At 51.9% G+C, this 15,449-nt stretch overlaps 6 protein-coding genes across 6 annotated transcripts; 2 read left to right on the forward strand and 4 right to left on the reverse strand.

Annotated features, from left to right (window-relative positions):
• Positions 1–384: 384 nt before the first annotated feature.
• On the forward strand, positions 385–3,668 carry KAP104 (Kap104p; the record flags this gene model as incomplete). The annotated part of the gene is made up of 9 exons (XM_076629477.1): positions 385–483; positions 573–905; positions 965–1,874; positions 1,936–2,123; positions 2,186–2,497; positions 2,560–2,832; positions 2,897–3,267; positions 3,328–3,502; positions 3,561–3,668. 9 exons carry the CDS (start codon positions 385–387, stop codon positions 3,666–3,668), a joined length of 2,769 nt encoding a protein of 922 aa, XP_076490599.1.
• Positions 3,669–4,378: 710 nt separating this feature from the next.
• JCM6883_006980 (F-box protein) lies at positions 4,379–5,566 on the reverse strand (the record flags this gene model as incomplete). Its single annotated transcript, XM_076629478.1, has 2 exons — positions 4,379–5,142; positions 5,197–5,566. 2 exons carry the CDS (start codon positions 5,564–5,566, stop codon positions 4,379–4,381), a joined length of 1,134 nt encoding a protein of 377 aa, XP_076490600.1.
• Positions 5,567–6,094: 528 nt separating this feature from the next.
• UIP5 (Uip5p) lies at positions 6,095–7,518 on the reverse strand (the record flags this gene model as incomplete). The annotated part of the gene is made up of 7 exons (XM_076629479.1): positions 6,095–6,250; positions 6,332–6,393; positions 6,459–6,573; positions 6,643–6,711; positions 6,775–6,889; positions 6,956–7,256; positions 7,326–7,518. The coding sequence occupies 7 exons, from the start codon at positions 7,516–7,518 to the stop codon at positions 6,095–6,097; spliced, it is 1,011 nt and encodes a 336-aa protein (XP_076490601.1).
• Positions 7,519–8,020: 502 nt separating this feature from the next.
• Positions 8,021–11,983, reverse strand: HRD3 (ubiquitin ligase complex subunit HRD3; the record flags this gene model as incomplete). Its single annotated transcript, XM_076629480.1, has 10 exons — positions 8,021–8,219; positions 8,284–8,816; positions 8,877–9,211; positions 9,267–9,590; positions 9,668–9,818; positions 9,892–10,622; positions 10,698–10,839; positions 10,902–11,078; positions 11,152–11,807; positions 11,935–11,983. 10 exons carry the CDS (start codon positions 11,981–11,983, stop codon positions 8,021–8,023), a joined length of 3,297 nt encoding a protein of 1,098 aa, XP_076490602.1.
• A 125-nt stretch (positions 11,984–12,108) lies between these two features.
• Positions 12,109–13,110, forward strand: RER1 (protein retrieval receptor; the record flags this gene model as incomplete). Its single annotated transcript, XM_076629481.1, has 6 exons — positions 12,109–12,165; positions 12,313–12,331; positions 12,395–12,509; positions 12,594–12,776; positions 12,848–13,000; positions 13,068–13,110. The coding sequence occupies 6 exons, from the start codon at positions 12,109–12,111 to the stop codon at positions 13,108–13,110; spliced, it is 570 nt and encodes a 189-aa protein (XP_076490603.1).
• Positions 13,111–13,584: 474 nt separating this feature from the next.
• On the reverse strand, positions 13,585–15,261 carry JCM6883_006984 (uncharacterized protein; the record flags this gene model as incomplete). Its single annotated transcript, XM_076629482.1, has 8 exons — positions 13,585–13,731; positions 13,812–14,067; positions 14,129–14,335; positions 14,413–14,502; positions 14,569–14,803; positions 14,895–14,980; positions 15,052–15,081; positions 15,146–15,261. The coding sequence occupies 8 exons, from the start codon at positions 15,259–15,261 to the stop codon at positions 13,585–13,587; spliced, it is 1,167 nt and encodes a 388-aa protein (XP_076490604.1).
• Between the last annotated feature and the right edge of the window lie 188 nt (positions 15,262–15,449).

The following is a 15,449-nucleotide window of genomic DNA, read 5'->3' on the forward strand; positions in this document are numbered from 1 at the left end:
CCTGCTCTTCGCTTGCCTCGATCTGTATCTCGAGACGAAGAAGATGGTGAGACGGCAATTTGTCCGGCAAATTTCGGTTTCCTGCCAACTTGTCGCTCTCAGGGTACTTGCGAGTGCTACTTCGGTTGATGCAAACGAGGTCATTGCGAGAGAGCTCAAAATAATTTCGAAGTTCGAGGGAGAGAGGGCGATCAGTCTAGCAGCTTGTCGCAACGCTCTCTGTACTCGCCTCAGACCAGCACGAGTCTCTTCTATTCGACCTACAGGAACACCTTCACGACCGCCCCGGTGTGTCACAACCTCGCTCTCAACTTTCGACTTTCCGCTCGCCTTTGTCGATCTCTCTCCCTCCCTTCCCTCGCGTACGACTCACTATAGCCCGAGATGGCCTGGCAGCCGCAGCCTCAAGGCCTCGAGGAGCTCTTGGCATGCTTGAGGAACTCTGGAAGTCCCGACACTAAAGTTCAGGAGAGTATCAACGAGGTTAGTCTTTCTCGCTCTCTCTACGTCCTGGACGGGCATTCGACGCTGTAGAAAGATTATCTAATGCTCTACGTATCGATTGCACGCAGCGTCTCGAGTCGTTCAACAAGATTCCCGACTACAACTCATATCTCACTTACATCCTCACTCAGCTCCCCTCTGAAGATGTTACTGTACGGTCTATGGCCGGACTCTTGCTCAAGAACAACATCAAGATGAGATTGACCGAGTTTACCCCCGAAGTTATCGCCTATGTCAAGAACCACATCTTTTCGGCGATTGGAGATTCGACTTCAATGATTCGCAACACTTGTTCGACCGTGATCGATACGCTGTTGATCGAGATGGGACCAGAGAATTGGACGGAAGCGCTCAGTAAATTGATGGAGTTGATCGATTCGAACGAACAAACCGCTCAGGAGGTGAGTTTTCATCTTTCTCTCCTTCTCAGTGACTTTGCTAACTAATATTCTTTCGATAGGGTGCGTTCTCAACACTCGACAAACTCTGTCAAGATATCCCGAAGCGGCTAGAACAACTCGAAGTCGGAGGACAACGACCTCTCGATTTCATGATTCCAAAATTCCTCACTCACATCGACTCTCCTTACCCCAAAATCCGAGCCCACGCTCTCACCTGCACGATCCAATTCATCTCTCCCGACAACAACGCTCTCACGACTCTTCACCTCGAACCTTTCATCGTCGGTCTTTTCAAACACGCTTCCGACGATTCGAACGAAGTTCGCAAGATCGTTTGTCAAGCTCTCGTTCAACTCCTCGCTACTCGACCTGATGTCCTCATTCCCCATCTCCCGAACGTCGTCGAGTTTATGCTCTACTCGACACAATCTTCCGATGATGAAGACGTCGCTCTCGAAGCTTGCGAGTTCTGGCTCACGTTCGCCGAAGATCCCGAACTCGTCAACCAACTTCGACCTTTCCTCCCGAAAGTCATCCCCGTTCTCCTTCAATGTATGGTCTATTCAGAAGACGACATCCTCATCCTCGACACTGAAGAAGACGACGCTGCCGTTCCCGACAAGCTCTCCGACATCAAACCTCATTTGCTATCTTCGAAAACACACACGGCAGAACGCGAAGATGATCCTTCGAACCCTTCGAACGGAAACGGAGGAGGAATGTCGCGAAATCGAGCGGATGATTCGGATGAGGAAGAGGAAGACGAGGATGATTACGAGGAAGAGGACGATGAGACTTACACTGAGTGGAACTTGCGAAAGTGTTCGGCGGCGGCGTTGGATGTCATGGCGGTTGCGTTCGAGGCAGAGATGCTCGACGTGCTGTTACCTTATCTCAAGGAGAAGCTCTTCTCGTCGGATTGGATGGATGTCGAATCGGGTATCCTCGCTCTCGGGGCCATCGCTGAAGGTGAGTTTCGGGAATGATCAGCCGTGCTTGTTACTGTGCTGATATCTCCCGCAATTCGAAGGCTGTATCACCGGCATCGAACCTCATCTCCCGATTCTCATGAACTTTTTGATCGGCGCTCTCGCCCACCCAAAACCTCTCGTTCGATCCATCGCTTGCTGGACAATAGGTCGATACTCGAGCTGGACGATCAAGGAGGACGCTACCCCCGAGCACAAACAACAGTTCTTCGTTCCCGCGATGGAAGGAGTAAGTCCCCTTTTGAGTCTCTTCGACTTCCATCAGGAGAGACTAATCCGCTCGTTTCATAGCTCCTCAAAATGTGTCTCGACAATAACAAGCGAGTGCAAGAGGCGGGATGTTCAGCGTTCGCCACTCTCGAAGAAGAAGCTGGACCAGAACTCGAACCTTTCCTCGGATCCGTTCTCGGCAACCTCGTCTACGCCTTCCAGAAGTACCAACAGAAGAACTTGCTCATCCTCTACGATGCGATCGGAACTCTCGCCGATGCTGTCGGCAACGCGCTCAACAACCCCGCTTACATCGATGTCTTGATGCCGCCGCTGATTCAAAAGTGGTCAAAGTTGAGCGACGAGGATCCCGATCTCATTCCGCTACTCGAGGTAAGCTCCTCATGCTCTAACCCGTTGCGGCGTCGCTCATCCACGTTCTTCTGTCCCTCTAGTGCTTGTCCTCGGTCGTGATCGCTATCGGACCTGGATTCGCAAACTACGCTCAACCGGTTTTCGAACGATGTATCCAAATCGTCAAGGCCTCCCTCATCGCGTTCCAGCAGTACCAACAAGATCCAGTCAACTACGATGAACCCGACAAGACGTTCCTTATCGTCTCGCTCGACCTGCTCTCTGGGTTGACTCAAGGTCTCAACACCGCGATCACACAACTCTACTCCTCGAGCGATCCTCCAGTTCTCACACTTCTCGCTCACTGTCTCCAAGTCAGTGGTCTTTAGTTTCTAGCTTTTGTTGACACCTCGAAGTTGACGACCTCGTTTCTTTCAGCACCCTGATGCTCCCGTTCGACAATCATCGTACGCCCTGCTCGGAGACACGGCAATCTCCTGCTTCCCCATCCTTAAACCCCTCCTCTCCCAATTCATGCCCGTCCTCATCTCTCACATCGAAGTTGAACCTCGACTCGCCGAAGTCTCGGTTTGCAACAACGCTGCATGGGCGGCAGGCGAGATCGCTCTCCAAGCAGGATCCGACATGGAACCTTACGTTACTCCTCTCATGGAAAGACTCGTTCCCGTGCTGTTATCAGCAAAGGCAGCGAGGAGTCTGACGGAGAACTCGGCGGTAACAATCGGTCGATTGGCGCTCGTTTGCCCCGCTGCAGGGGCACCTCATCTTCAAGTCTTCGTCTCCGCCTGGTGAGCCCTCTCTCTCATTCCCTCTCGTTCGCTGCTCACCTTCCCTGATTCGTGACGTAGGTGTCAAGCCCTCGCGGATATCAAGGACAACGACGAAAAGGATTCAGCTTTCCGAGGTATCTGTTCAGCAATTCAGGCGAACCCGAACGGAATCTCCTCTGCCTTTGGTTACTTCCTTAACGCTGTCGCTCGATGGAACCGACCCTCAGAACAGCTCAACGACATGTTCCGAACAGTAAGTTCTCTCCATCTCTACCTGAACGAGCGCCGTCGTTGACCTCTTTCCCGTGTAGATTCTTGTCGCATTCAAGGGAATGTCTGAAGGTCCGGCGTGGGACGCACAACTCGCTCATCTACCACCAGTGATCGTCACTCGACTCCGCGAGCGATACGGAGTCTAACCCATTCGCCTTTCCCGTTCCTCGTCCCTATTTACTCATCGACCCTCCGTATTCTGTTCCCCTCGCAACTCGTCTTTCCCCTGTGCACTTCGCCCTTTCTCTCTCTCCCTTGTTCAAAATCGTCTCTTCCAGCGACGCTTCACCGACGTTGCTCTATACCCCCCTTCTCGTTCCTCTCCCTCTCTCAACTTGTTTAGATCCCCCCTCTCTCGCCTCTACCGTTCCCTCGCATGTTTGTCCTTCTCTCTCACTCTGGAGCAATGCTCATCTCCCTCTCTCTTACTTTGCTAGTAGTTTGTTTCTCCCTCTTTTTTGATACCAAAACGGCAATAGGCTCTTTGGACCCACAAGGTTTTCTCCCTCTCCGACTCTCTGATTCACGCTCATTGGAATCTCATGAGTCGGTTTCGCATTTCTATCCGGTTTTGACAGAGCGCGTAGAGCAACGATCGATTGTCAGCTTGGTTGGACAACCGACGACTTTTGCACTGCTTCGCCGAGGTATCTGAACAGTACGCGCTCGCCTCCTCTTCCTCTCGGTACCTTGCACTGACGCACTCAGACTCGGGTTTGCATTGAAAGCAGAACAGGTAAACCCCAAACGAACAAACAAACGAAACACGTCCAAGTTTTCTTTCCTTCTTCGCGAAATCCACCTTCCGACCTCATTTCACCCCTTTCTGTCCTAATCGTCTCCTCCTCATTCCGCTCTATTCGACAAGGATCGCATTCCTCGCATCCTCCTCCTCCTTCTTCTTCTTGAGGTGGTCGAAGAAGCTTTTAGGCGCCATTGAACGACCAAGGTCACCATCGTAATGGATCTCGACTCCGAGCGCTTCGAGGTTGTCTAGGATCGACGTTTCGGATTCGAGGAGACGACCTTGAAAAGTCCGAGGGAGGGCGAGATACTCGAGCGAGTAGTTGGAAAGGTCGTTCGCAATTTCCGAGAGTTTGAGGAAGATGGGAACGATCTCGTTGGCGGCAGTCGGGCGAGTCGAGACGTAAACGATGGCGTACTGATCGGATAGACGAAGGGAGTAGCGCGAAGTGAGAAGAGCGAGATGAAGGAGATTTGGATACTTGTCGAAAACATCGAACGAAGGTGAGACGAGGAGTTGGAGCTGATCGAACAGGTCGCAGCCGTCTTCGAGTCTAACTTCGAGACACTCGTAGTCGGACGGGTCGAGCATGCGGCATAAGGGCATCCCACCGGCGGACGTTAACATGAAAAGTCCGTCGTCAATCGGAACTGGTCCTCCTGGGTCGGTGTAGGTAACGTCGCAGAGGACGAGTCGTTCGAGCTTCGGAAGATATTGGTGTTGCAACAATACGGCGGCGACATTGAGTCCTCCTCGGTAAGACACGAGCGAAAAATCTTTCAAGCTTGCGAAAGTCGCCCCATCGACTTTGAAGCCTTTCTTCCAGACGACGTTCGGGTCCTCCACGACGTTACGAATGTAGATCGCCTCGATCTCTGTTGAGCCCGGTTAGCGATTGAGTAAAGGGGAAAAACACAGAGCAAACTTACTGTCGGAATTCACAGAACGACCTTCAATGAGCTCTTTGGCGCATCCTGCCACCCTCTCCGTCTTCTCGTTGTCGTCCAAGCTCCCAAAGTCTGATCTGACATCGACTATTTCCTCGATTTCCCATGCGTTTCCCTTTCCAACCACGTCGACCCTTTTCACTTCTTTGATGGCATCCTCCTCTCTGGCTCCCGAGACGAGCTGGTCGAGCTGACGACGAGATTGGATAATGACCGAACGGTACAGGATTGGTTTGGCAATAGTCGAGAGGAGTTTGCTCGTGCGGGAGAGGAGAGCGAGGTCAGATTGATCAAGCAAGTCGCGAGAGAGGATATCCCGGATCAACTCGGTAGGTAGAGAGGCCTTGGACATCTTTGCGGTGTGCGCTTCTGACAGTCGAGCCCGCGAGCTGGAGGGGAAGAAGAGAAAGAGGGAGAGAAGGGCTCGAGCCAAATTTTGCAGAAGAGCGGAAAAGCGATCCCTGCTCTCGGATCACTCCGTCTTTTCAAACTCATCGTAAAGGACAGTCTACGACGGCAGTCTTCAACACAGAAGCTCGTCAAGAGACCGTTCGCGAGAATCGCTTGAGCAACATCTAGCAAACGAACGATTCTCGACCCCAGCTCAGATCTGCGTCGTTATCAACGATCTCGCTCGCCTCTACCAGCAGGCTCTCCTCTGCGGGCCTCTCTACGTTCGGCCCCGTTTCCCTCAAGAATCAAGAGAGTATAACAGAGGAAGAATGAGGTGAATCTTTGTGCGATCGTTTTTCATCAACGTAGGGGGGGTATCAAAAGAGGGGAAAATCGTGACTACACTCTGCTTCATCTGTCTATCCAAGTCCACCGACGGCCCTCGAGAGCATCTCAGGTCTCAGCCCTGGACCTGACAGAGAGTTCTTTAGAATCGTTTCGCATCCCTCGTCGCTTTCCTTGCCTTGAACGCCATGTATCCAACGACGACGACGACCACCAACAATAGCCACTTTATCAGCGAGAACAAGAGGGAGAAGAATCCAGATCCTGGTAGACCGGATCTTCTCGGTGGAGGAGAGTTCTGTTTTCGCCCGAGCGAGAGCGAATCAGTTTCACAACTCACAACTAAAAAGCGAACTGGGAGAGAGGAGAGTTGACTCACGCCAGCTGAAGGTGGGTGGTAGGCTACGTTGGAAGTAGTGATCGAGACGATGTCATGGGCATCTGTGAGCACGACAGCGAACTCGATCAGCTTTTCCGTTCGGAGCTGGAGCAAGTTCGCTACGTACCGCTGACATCTCCAGTCACTGAAGAGAATCCTAAGAAAGGATTCTGAGGCAACTCGAGACCTTCAACGACGAAACAAGTCGTCCATTCGTCCCATTTGTTGTGGTGAATCGCGAGCTGACGATTGAGGAACAAACGACTCTCAGCTCGGCTTTGATCGACCAGCTGAATGAAGTCCAAACTCACCTCGGTGAATTTTCCTCGGAAGTAAGTGAGTCGAGCTTTCGCAGCTACATCTGTTCTTCGGAAATCCAGCTGTACCGAATGCATCAAAGAATCAGATCATTTCCCAATCTGACTCTTCTGATGCACACTCACTGAACAAGCTCCGATCTCTTGACCTTGTCCATCTTTCCCAGAGTCGTAAGCTTTCTTGCCGTCGTTCAAGATTGCGTAGATTCGAGGGAAAGAATAAGCGTGACGAGAATTTGCGCTGCGCACAACGCAGGAGCGTCAGTCCCGTCTCACACAACAGAGTGAAACGAGATGGCAGACTTACTAGGTATCGAAGAAGATTCCGAGTCCATCCCAGAAATCCGTGCTTCCGAACACTGGCCCACTCCCGGCTCTCCCTTTCGTCAACCACATCGCGAATCCATCTCCAAACAACGTCGAACTCTTCCCATCGACCCTGAACTCGAACTCGACTTCGAACGAGTTCGGGGCGAGCGCTAAACGAGACCATAACCAACCAGATTGAGACGCGCGGTCTTGAGTTAATCGAATGTGTTTGTTCGTATTGACGATTGTTGAACCTCCGAAATCAAACCATCGATTTTGTAGGTCGGAATCGACGTAGGCTGACCAGGAGGGAAGGGGCGTGTTAGCTCGTAGGAGAGAGGAGAGTTGAGGGAAATGTTTGAGCTCACGAGCATAGAGGGAATGAGTTCGCAAGGGTACCGTCTTCTCCGTGTTCCCCCTCAGACTCTCTACCTTGGCGGCTGTACTCCCCGACTTTGCGAGGGCGAGGGTCGAGAGAAAGAGCAAGACGGAGGACAAGGCAGTGATGAGGTGTCGTCGCGTCCGACGCGGTCTCGTTGTTGGTGTCGATAAAGTGCTCATAGTTTCAGGCGTCTGTGTACGCCGGTAGGATCTGTAAGGGAGGTCGAGCTGGAGTGGAAAGTGGATGATCCGACACGAATTCTAAACTTGGGAAAGCGAGGCGAACAGGCGAGAGATCCGAGCTGGAACACGAGTCGAGGGTCAGCACAAGTGTTGATAGTCTTCTCAGGTGCTGGCGGCTTGTTGGAGCAGAGCGAGAGGTTGATCTCGGCTGAGGGAAGGGGAACGGTCGGAGAAAGGGAGGTGAGGCAGGGACTGACTGTAGAAACTGTATATGCCGTTCACTCGATTGACTTGAAGGAGCCTAGGCGAAAGAGTCGAGCGAAGGTGAGAACAAAGGTCAAAAGTTCGCGGTCACGTTTCCCTCAACTTTCGCAATACTCGTCTCGCTCCCCTCTCGTCCGTGGCGAGAATGCGAAGAGCTGCGTTGCGAATAAGATACAAAAGAGCAGAGAACGACAAAAGCGGATCTCCAACAAGAAAAAGGAAAACTTTCTCGATCCTACACGAGTCTCCGTGGTTCTTCTTCCTCCTCCTCGCGAGCACCGTCGTCTCTTCTGCCGTCCGTGGCTGTCGTCAGAGTCGGTCGAGGTTGATCGCCATGAGGCGGAGTCGGCGCTTGACCCGGTGCGAGAGGTTGAGCTTGAGCTTGATGAGGTTGATTGCGTTGTTGAGGTCTTTGCCGGAAGTAGACGAGCCACCTGCGAGTTGCACACAGCCTCAGCACACCGAGATCTTCGCTGTCAGGAGGAAATGTGAACTCACGCTAAAAGCATGCACAAAGCGATAATCGCGACCGTTCCTCCAAAATCTCCCTCATCGGCAATATAAAACTCATCATCCTCCTCTTCACCGACTCTTCTCTGTCTCTTTGCTTCCTGTTGAGCGTACTCCCAGGGTTCCTGCCCCTCAATCCCATCTCCAGCATCACGATCTTCGACTTGTCCTCTCTGACCTTGCTGATTCTCCTGACCTCCTCCCCCTGCCGTTCCCGGTCTGAGCGGGATCACCTCTGGTTCAGGTCCGACATCGACTCCCCAACTTCGTTGAATATCTCTCCATGCTCTCCCGAACCCCCATCCTCCCTGAGGTACGAACCCTTTCGCCTCCTGTTCTTCTGCGAGCGGATCGGGGTCTCGACCGAACAGGGACAAGGCGTTCATTTCGTCCGAGGGGGAGAAGAGGACGTGGTAGAGTGCGCGAGCGTAGAGAGAAATGAGAGAAAGAGTCGTGGGGAAATAGGCGTTCGGGGATGTGTCGAGCGCTGAATCGAGGTAGCGTTTCGCGAGATGGAAATCCTGATGATCACTCACGTATCAGCGTCATCGACAGACGACAGAGGGAAGAATGTGACTCACTTGTGGAACTCCTTGACCAGTTTCGTGCATCCAACCCAAATTCCACATCGCCATCGCGCTCAAACGACTCGTCCCTGCGCTCTGATAGAACGTAGCTGCTTTCTCGTACTGAGGAACTCCTTCACTTGGTCCCGTGACGTTCTCTCCTCCTTCGAGATCGTTGCTAGAGGTGGTGGAAGTTCCGATTCCTTTGAAGTAGTAGTCTCCGAGTTTGACGAGAGCGTCGACATTGTCTTGAGCGGCGGAACGGGTCCAATACTTCAAGGCAATACGATCCGTCTCGCTTGATCCGATCGGAGTAGCATCGAGTAGAGGAACTCGAATCCGGGATTTGTCTGTTTTCGAGAGCGTCAGTCGATTGCCGCGAAGAAGGAAAACAAAAGAGCTTGCCTCGGTCCAAGATCCAAGCGACATTATTCTGAGCGACCTCGTACCCTCTCTCAGCCATGATCCAATACCCCAACAACGCTTTCCTCAAATCTCCCTTCTCCCTCGCTCTCTCCGCTTCGAACCAAACTTCATGATCCCAATCTCCTCGTTCCGCGACGTGTTTGTAAAAAGAAACGGTTACGGGACAATTATCGGTTGGAGATGGCGCGGCAGAGGCGAGTTCGGCGAGGTAGTAGTAGGATTGGAAAGTGTCGGGTTGACGAATTCCGTCGGTTCGGATTGCGGCTTCGAAGAAAGTCGTGGCTAGAACCGTCTCGCCTAGACCTGTTCACGGGGACGAGGACTCAGTCAGATTCATAAGCTCCTGGCAGAGTCGCAGAGAGAGAGGAGATGAGACATACCGAAGTGGTATTTCCCTAAGTTGACTTGAGCATCTGCTAAATCTTGTTGAGCCGCGGCATGGAAGTGCATGATGGCAGTCTTGAGGTTCCTCTCGACACCGAGGCCGTCTCGATACATGATTCCCAACCCGTTGTGAGACTCTCGATCTCCCTGCGAAAGGCAAAATCCACCAAGTGATCAGCCAAGCTCATGCTACCAACATCAGAGAGAAAGAGCGACTCACTCTGGTAGTACCTCGTCTGAACCACAAGAAAGCTTTCTGCAGATTAACGTTAACTCCCTCTCCTCTCAAATACATTCTCCCCAAATAACCCGCCGCCAATCCCGCGACCATCTGAGTCTGCTCATCGACTTTCTCATTCTTCTTATCCAGCTTCGGATCGTAATACCCCAACTTCCCATCCGATCCTCCTCCCGTCGTTGTCGAACTAGCGGGTGAATTCTTCTTACTCGGAGTCGAAGAACTCCTCGGATCCCTCTGTCCCGTCGTCGTCGTCGATTGATACGGTCCAAACTTGTTCACGTCCCACATCGCCTCCTTCCCGTCTCCGGACCAAACCTTTCTCGCCAATCGAATGAACCATCGACTACTCCTCCCGAAATCTCGTCCTCCGTCCCATAATCCATCGTTCTTGTCCCCCACCGTCGAGACGCTCAATCGTGGTTTCCTCCCTCGAGTTCCTCCGAGTCCTCCAGCTCCGAACCCACCGTAGTACAAGCGACCTAGGCGAAACATGTAAATCGAGTCTCCCTTTTCGGCGTGGAATTGATGGAACTCGATCAAGTCTTGCCATTCTTGCATACTTTGAGCCGTACTACCTCCTGTAGAGAGCGTTGGGGGTTTTGAGGATCCAGAACCGGGACCGTAAACTCCTCCAGCGAGATCAGAGAGTCGTAGTTTCGGAGGAGGGAGATGAAGTCCTCCAGGTGGTCCAGCGTTGAAGGTGCGAATAGCTACACCGCGTCAGAACGTATAACGTGAGCGGGCAAGTAGATAGTTAGCGGGAGGGCGATGGAAGGAGGACTTACCGGCTTCAGCGGCAGATTTGTACCAAGGTAAAGCATCTCTACAACTTTGTTTCGTTCCGATACCGGCCCAATGTCTGTATCCGACCGTCATACTCGCCGGTACGTGACCCGACAAGGCAGAGAACGTGTAATGTAAGAGAGCCTGTGGAAGCCGACGATCAGCAAAGCAGTAAAATTGAGACCTTCTTCTGAGAGGAGACTTACGGATCCTTGTTGAGACTTGCTACCGGTCGAGTTAATCCCTCCGAAAGCATCGCCGTAGTTTGTTCCGTACAAGTAACCGAGTTTGTATTGAGCTTCAGGGTTTCCACTTCTTTCGCTCGCGTGAGTGTAGAATTCGGCTGAGGCGGTAGTGTTCACCGGAACGGTCAAATGTCCGAGCTGTGAGAATCGTAACAATCGGAGTCCGCATCAGAGACACCAATCCAAGAGCTAAGACGAGAAAGAAACTCACTAGATTCAAATCTCCCAATAACGTCCAAGCCTCACCACTCCCCTTCTCCCCTGCCTCTTCCATCAATCTCACGACCTCTTCCATCGCGCATCTCGTTTCCTCCTCATTCAACGCAACTCCACTAACCGTTTGTTTCAACCTCTCTTTCCACATCTCCGGGTCTCTCCTCGCTCCTTCGTAGTAATCTCCCGTAATGATCCCTTTCGCGCCTTCTTTCGTGAACTTTTCGGCGACGTGTTTCATCCCCAAGACGACGCCTCGAACACTCCAGTCGATCCCGCCGCGTTCTTTCCGTTCTCGAGATTTCTGACTTCCTCCGTATAACCGCTCGAACCACGCACGTGTTTGTTTCAATGTCTTGGCTGGGATCGAGTCTGCCCCCAGGGATTGTTCCAGCGAGTCTAGGAGGGAGCTCGAAGCGTGAGGGGTTTGGGAAAGGTAGGAAGAAGGTAAATAAGGAGTTTGAGGAGTGGAATGCGAGAGGGTCGAATGCTGAGTGACTGAATCGAGCAGGGTCAAGGCGTAATGATGTAGTTCTGCTGGGGTTAAGGAAGAAGGGGAAGGCGAGGCAGAGGAAGGAGGAGATGAGGGAGGTGGTGCTCCTTTTTTGGGAGTTGAAGCTCGTCGACTACCATCTTCTTGTCGTAGGTTCTGTCCTGTGTGCAAGCCGAATGCTAGTTGATGCTGTGCGTGTGCGACTGAGCAGTACAGGGGGGACAAGGGAGAGAGGAAGATGACGATGAGCCAACAAAACGAGATGAAGAAAGAGAGAGTCCGGCTTACGTTGTACGACTAGACACAGATGAACGTATACCCCTATCAGGCCCACCATCTCCTCTCGATGAAAGTTGTCGAAGTTCGCTTGAAAGTGCGAAAGAGAGAGAGAGAAACGGACTCGTTGCTCCTCTTCCGCTCCCGTCACTTTCAGATACCCTTACTACGCACGATAGATTAGAGATGGACGTACCAGAGCCCCCTTCGAACGCTTTCGACTCGATCAAACGGTATAACCGCGTACGTCTCGCCTCTTCCCTTTCCTTGATCTCTGTTGCTTCACCTCGTGTCATCCTCTCCATGCTTTGAGCTATACGCGATACTGACCTCTCGTCCCTCCTCTACTCCGTCCGATCATTTCCGAATCGTGTCCTTCACCTTGTTTAGACATATCAAACTCTATTAGGTAACGATCTACTCTCTCATCCCCCTACTCCTATGCTAGGCTGACCGTTGCTGTGTCGGGTAGATCGAACGACACCATTTACGCTGAAACGATGGGGAACTACGGCAGCGTTGTTTGGAATTTTCGTTCTTCGAATCTTGTGGATCCAAGCCTTCTACATCATTGCTTATGGTCTAGGGTGCGTCTCCTCCTCCTCCTCATTGTCTCATCGTGCAACGGGACGAGCGAGCGCGACTGACTCTCGCTCGATTTGACCTGTCAGAATCTATCTCCTAAATCTATTCCTCGCCTTCATTCAACCTAAATTCGATCCAGCACTCGCAGCAGACCTAGCAGAAGATGAAGCCGAAGCCGCAGAACCCGGACTACCTACTTCGCAATCCGAGACGTTACAGGATGGTGAATTCCGACCGTTTATTCGTCGGTTACCCGAATTCAAATTCTGGTACGTTTCCTCCCTCTTCATCTCCCTCCGCTCTCGTCGAGTGAGCTGATGACAAGGGGCGGATATTGTAGGTACTCGGCAACGAAAGCAATCACGATTTCAATCCTAATGACCTTATTCTCAGTCTTCGATGTCCCCGTGTTTTGGCCAATTCTTGTCTTTTACTTCTGTATCTTGACGTTCATCACGCTGAAACGTCAAGTAGGTCACATGAGGAAATACAAGTACGTCTACCTTGCCTCCTCCTCTCCGTCGTATTCGCAGCTGATCCCCTCGTATTCGTGCTCGAAGGTATCTACCGTTCGATATCGGTCGCAAATCAACCTACCGTTAAACTCTCTGGACCTTCCCGACGTAGACACTTCATCCTCTCTCCTCCCTTGTCGTCTCCTCTTCGCCTCTCCTCCCTGAAAAACTCGATTCTCGTTGTCCCCTCTCGCTCCGATATCCTGGGTTTTCTCGTCATCTCTGCTCTACCCATTACTCTTCTTGCCGGAATATGGCCGGCGTAATGATATACTACTAGTACACTCCCCATTGTGTATTCAGCTGGGAAAGTGCGACGAGCGATTTTTCGAATGAAGCTGCTTCTGAAACTTCGCCGCAGCTCAACCCTCAAGAACCTGCCTCTCGCCGAAGTGGGCAAAGACTAACGACTGTACAGTTACGAATGAACCGCGGATTGCAGATAATCCCAAGCAAGATGGATCAATCATCGAGTTCTGTCAAAATTCTCACTCCACATCAAGCTACGCTCTCATGGCTCACACTATGTCTCCTCGACGCGTGTCACCCAAACTAAACTCCATCAAGACCTTCTCCTCCTTCGGTGACTACCTGCGCTCGAAACGCTTGAAGAAGACGACGAGTCGGATCCCGAAGATTCACGACGACGACTGTTTCGGCTACTCGAACGTCCTTTGCTCAAGCTACTACTCCTACGCGAGGATAAACGCTACACGTCACAGCCCGGTAAGCATCAATTCATCTGAGCATGAGGTACTCGACAAGAGAAGACCGAAAGTGAAGACTCACTCTCCTCGATTTCCCCATCGACATCGACTGAGCCGTCTTCTTCGTCTTCGACTCCGATTGTCCCCCATCACCAGCATCACCTCCCAAGTCACTATCACTGTCGCTGTACTCGGGACTATCGTCCGAGTAATCGTCCTTTCCAGTTGCTTTATATTGGCCCTTTTCAGCGTTTGAATCGGATTGAGAGAGGAGGTTCTTGTCGTCCCCTTTGGATTGAGTAGAAGTTGGCTTCGATTTGTCGCGTTGTCGCCACCAGCTGGAAGAGCGACCACGATAAGTTAGCACGAGAAGGGGAGAGAAAAGGGAGAGAAACGCACAAGAAGAACGAAACTCCCAAGATCACAGCTAAAACGACTGCTCCGATCCCGAGGTACAATACCGTGTTACTCGATGAATCCGAGGCGGAATCGTCTGAGTCTGAGGAAGAAGACGAAGTTGCAGATGCGGCGCTCGAGGAGGAAGAGCCCGTCGAACTGGAGCTGGAAGAAGATCCGAGAGTTCCAGTGCTGCTGAGAGTAGAGGAGCTATGAAAAAGTAAAGAGAGAGTCGCATTAGTAGTGACTCGAGCAAAGCTTGTTGAGCCAAAAGGGAGAAAGTTTACCTCATTCCAGATGGGGAAGTCGAAATTGCGGTGGCGAGATCACCCGCGCTCGAAACAGTCGAGATGACCGAGGTATCATTCGTTGAGACACTGTAGAGTGGTCGGAGTGATCCACCTTATTCGCGCACGTCACAAATAAGGAGAATTACTCCTCACCTCGAAGTTGGATTCAAGCTCGTTCCCGTTTCTCCGAAAACGGCTGTCGAATTACCAACGATGCCCGTCTCGATACTACCTTCGCTCGACTTGGTTCGAGTCTCGGTAGGATGTCCATCGACCTCGCTTTTCGTATCGGTTTCACCTTTGTCCGAACCGCTCGATTTGACAACGGGGATCAGTTCACTCTGACCTGCGTTCGAAGCGGAATCGTAGACGACGATTTGAACTTGATCTGTTTTGTTTCGCACGAGTGAAGCGTCGTCGAGAGTCACCGAAGATAAGGCGAGAACGAAGTGAGAAAGGTTGAAACGTAGAAAACGTACCTCCAGCTTTGACTCCAGTCGCTTTCCACGAATACTGTGGTTCAGGAATCGAATTGATCTCTTGTCGTTGCGCTTCGTTGACGAAACTGTTTCGAAATTCTCCTCGAACAGGTCAGTCAAGTCAACAACCTCCTCTGGACAAACGGAAATTTCGAACATTTTGACCGTGTAGGAAGGAGCATCGGATCTGTAATCGACATAACGTATGAGTCAGCAACTGATTTAACCGCAAGGAGAGAAGAGGTACGCACGTCCAGCTGATAGCCAGCTCTTGATTCGGGATGACAGAACTCGACGACAAAATCGGGATGTCGCCGGCGAGCGCTCCCCCGATAAGCAGTGTTAGTAGTAAGAGTTGCTTGAGCATATCGATGAGAGGAGGAGGACAGAAAGCAAGGAGAAGAGAGACCCGAGCGGCACTTTTGGAAGAGGAACGAACGCAAAGGTCGTCCGGAGCAGTCCGCGGACCACCTGTGCTGCGCGTCTGAAGTGAGGGTACGCATGCAGATCCCGACGACTAGAGGTACCATCTGAGCGGTGCAGGGGAGTAGCGGT

This window comes from Sporobolomyces salmoneus, assembly GCF_050403485.1.
Source record: "Sporobolomyces salmoneus JCM6883 DNA, S_salmoneus_JCM6883_v1_ctg5, whole genome shotgun sequence".
Taxonomy (NCBI): domain Eukaryota; kingdom Fungi; phylum Basidiomycota; class Microbotryomycetes; order Sporidiobolales; family Sporidiobolaceae; genus Sporobolomyces; species Sporobolomyces salmoneus.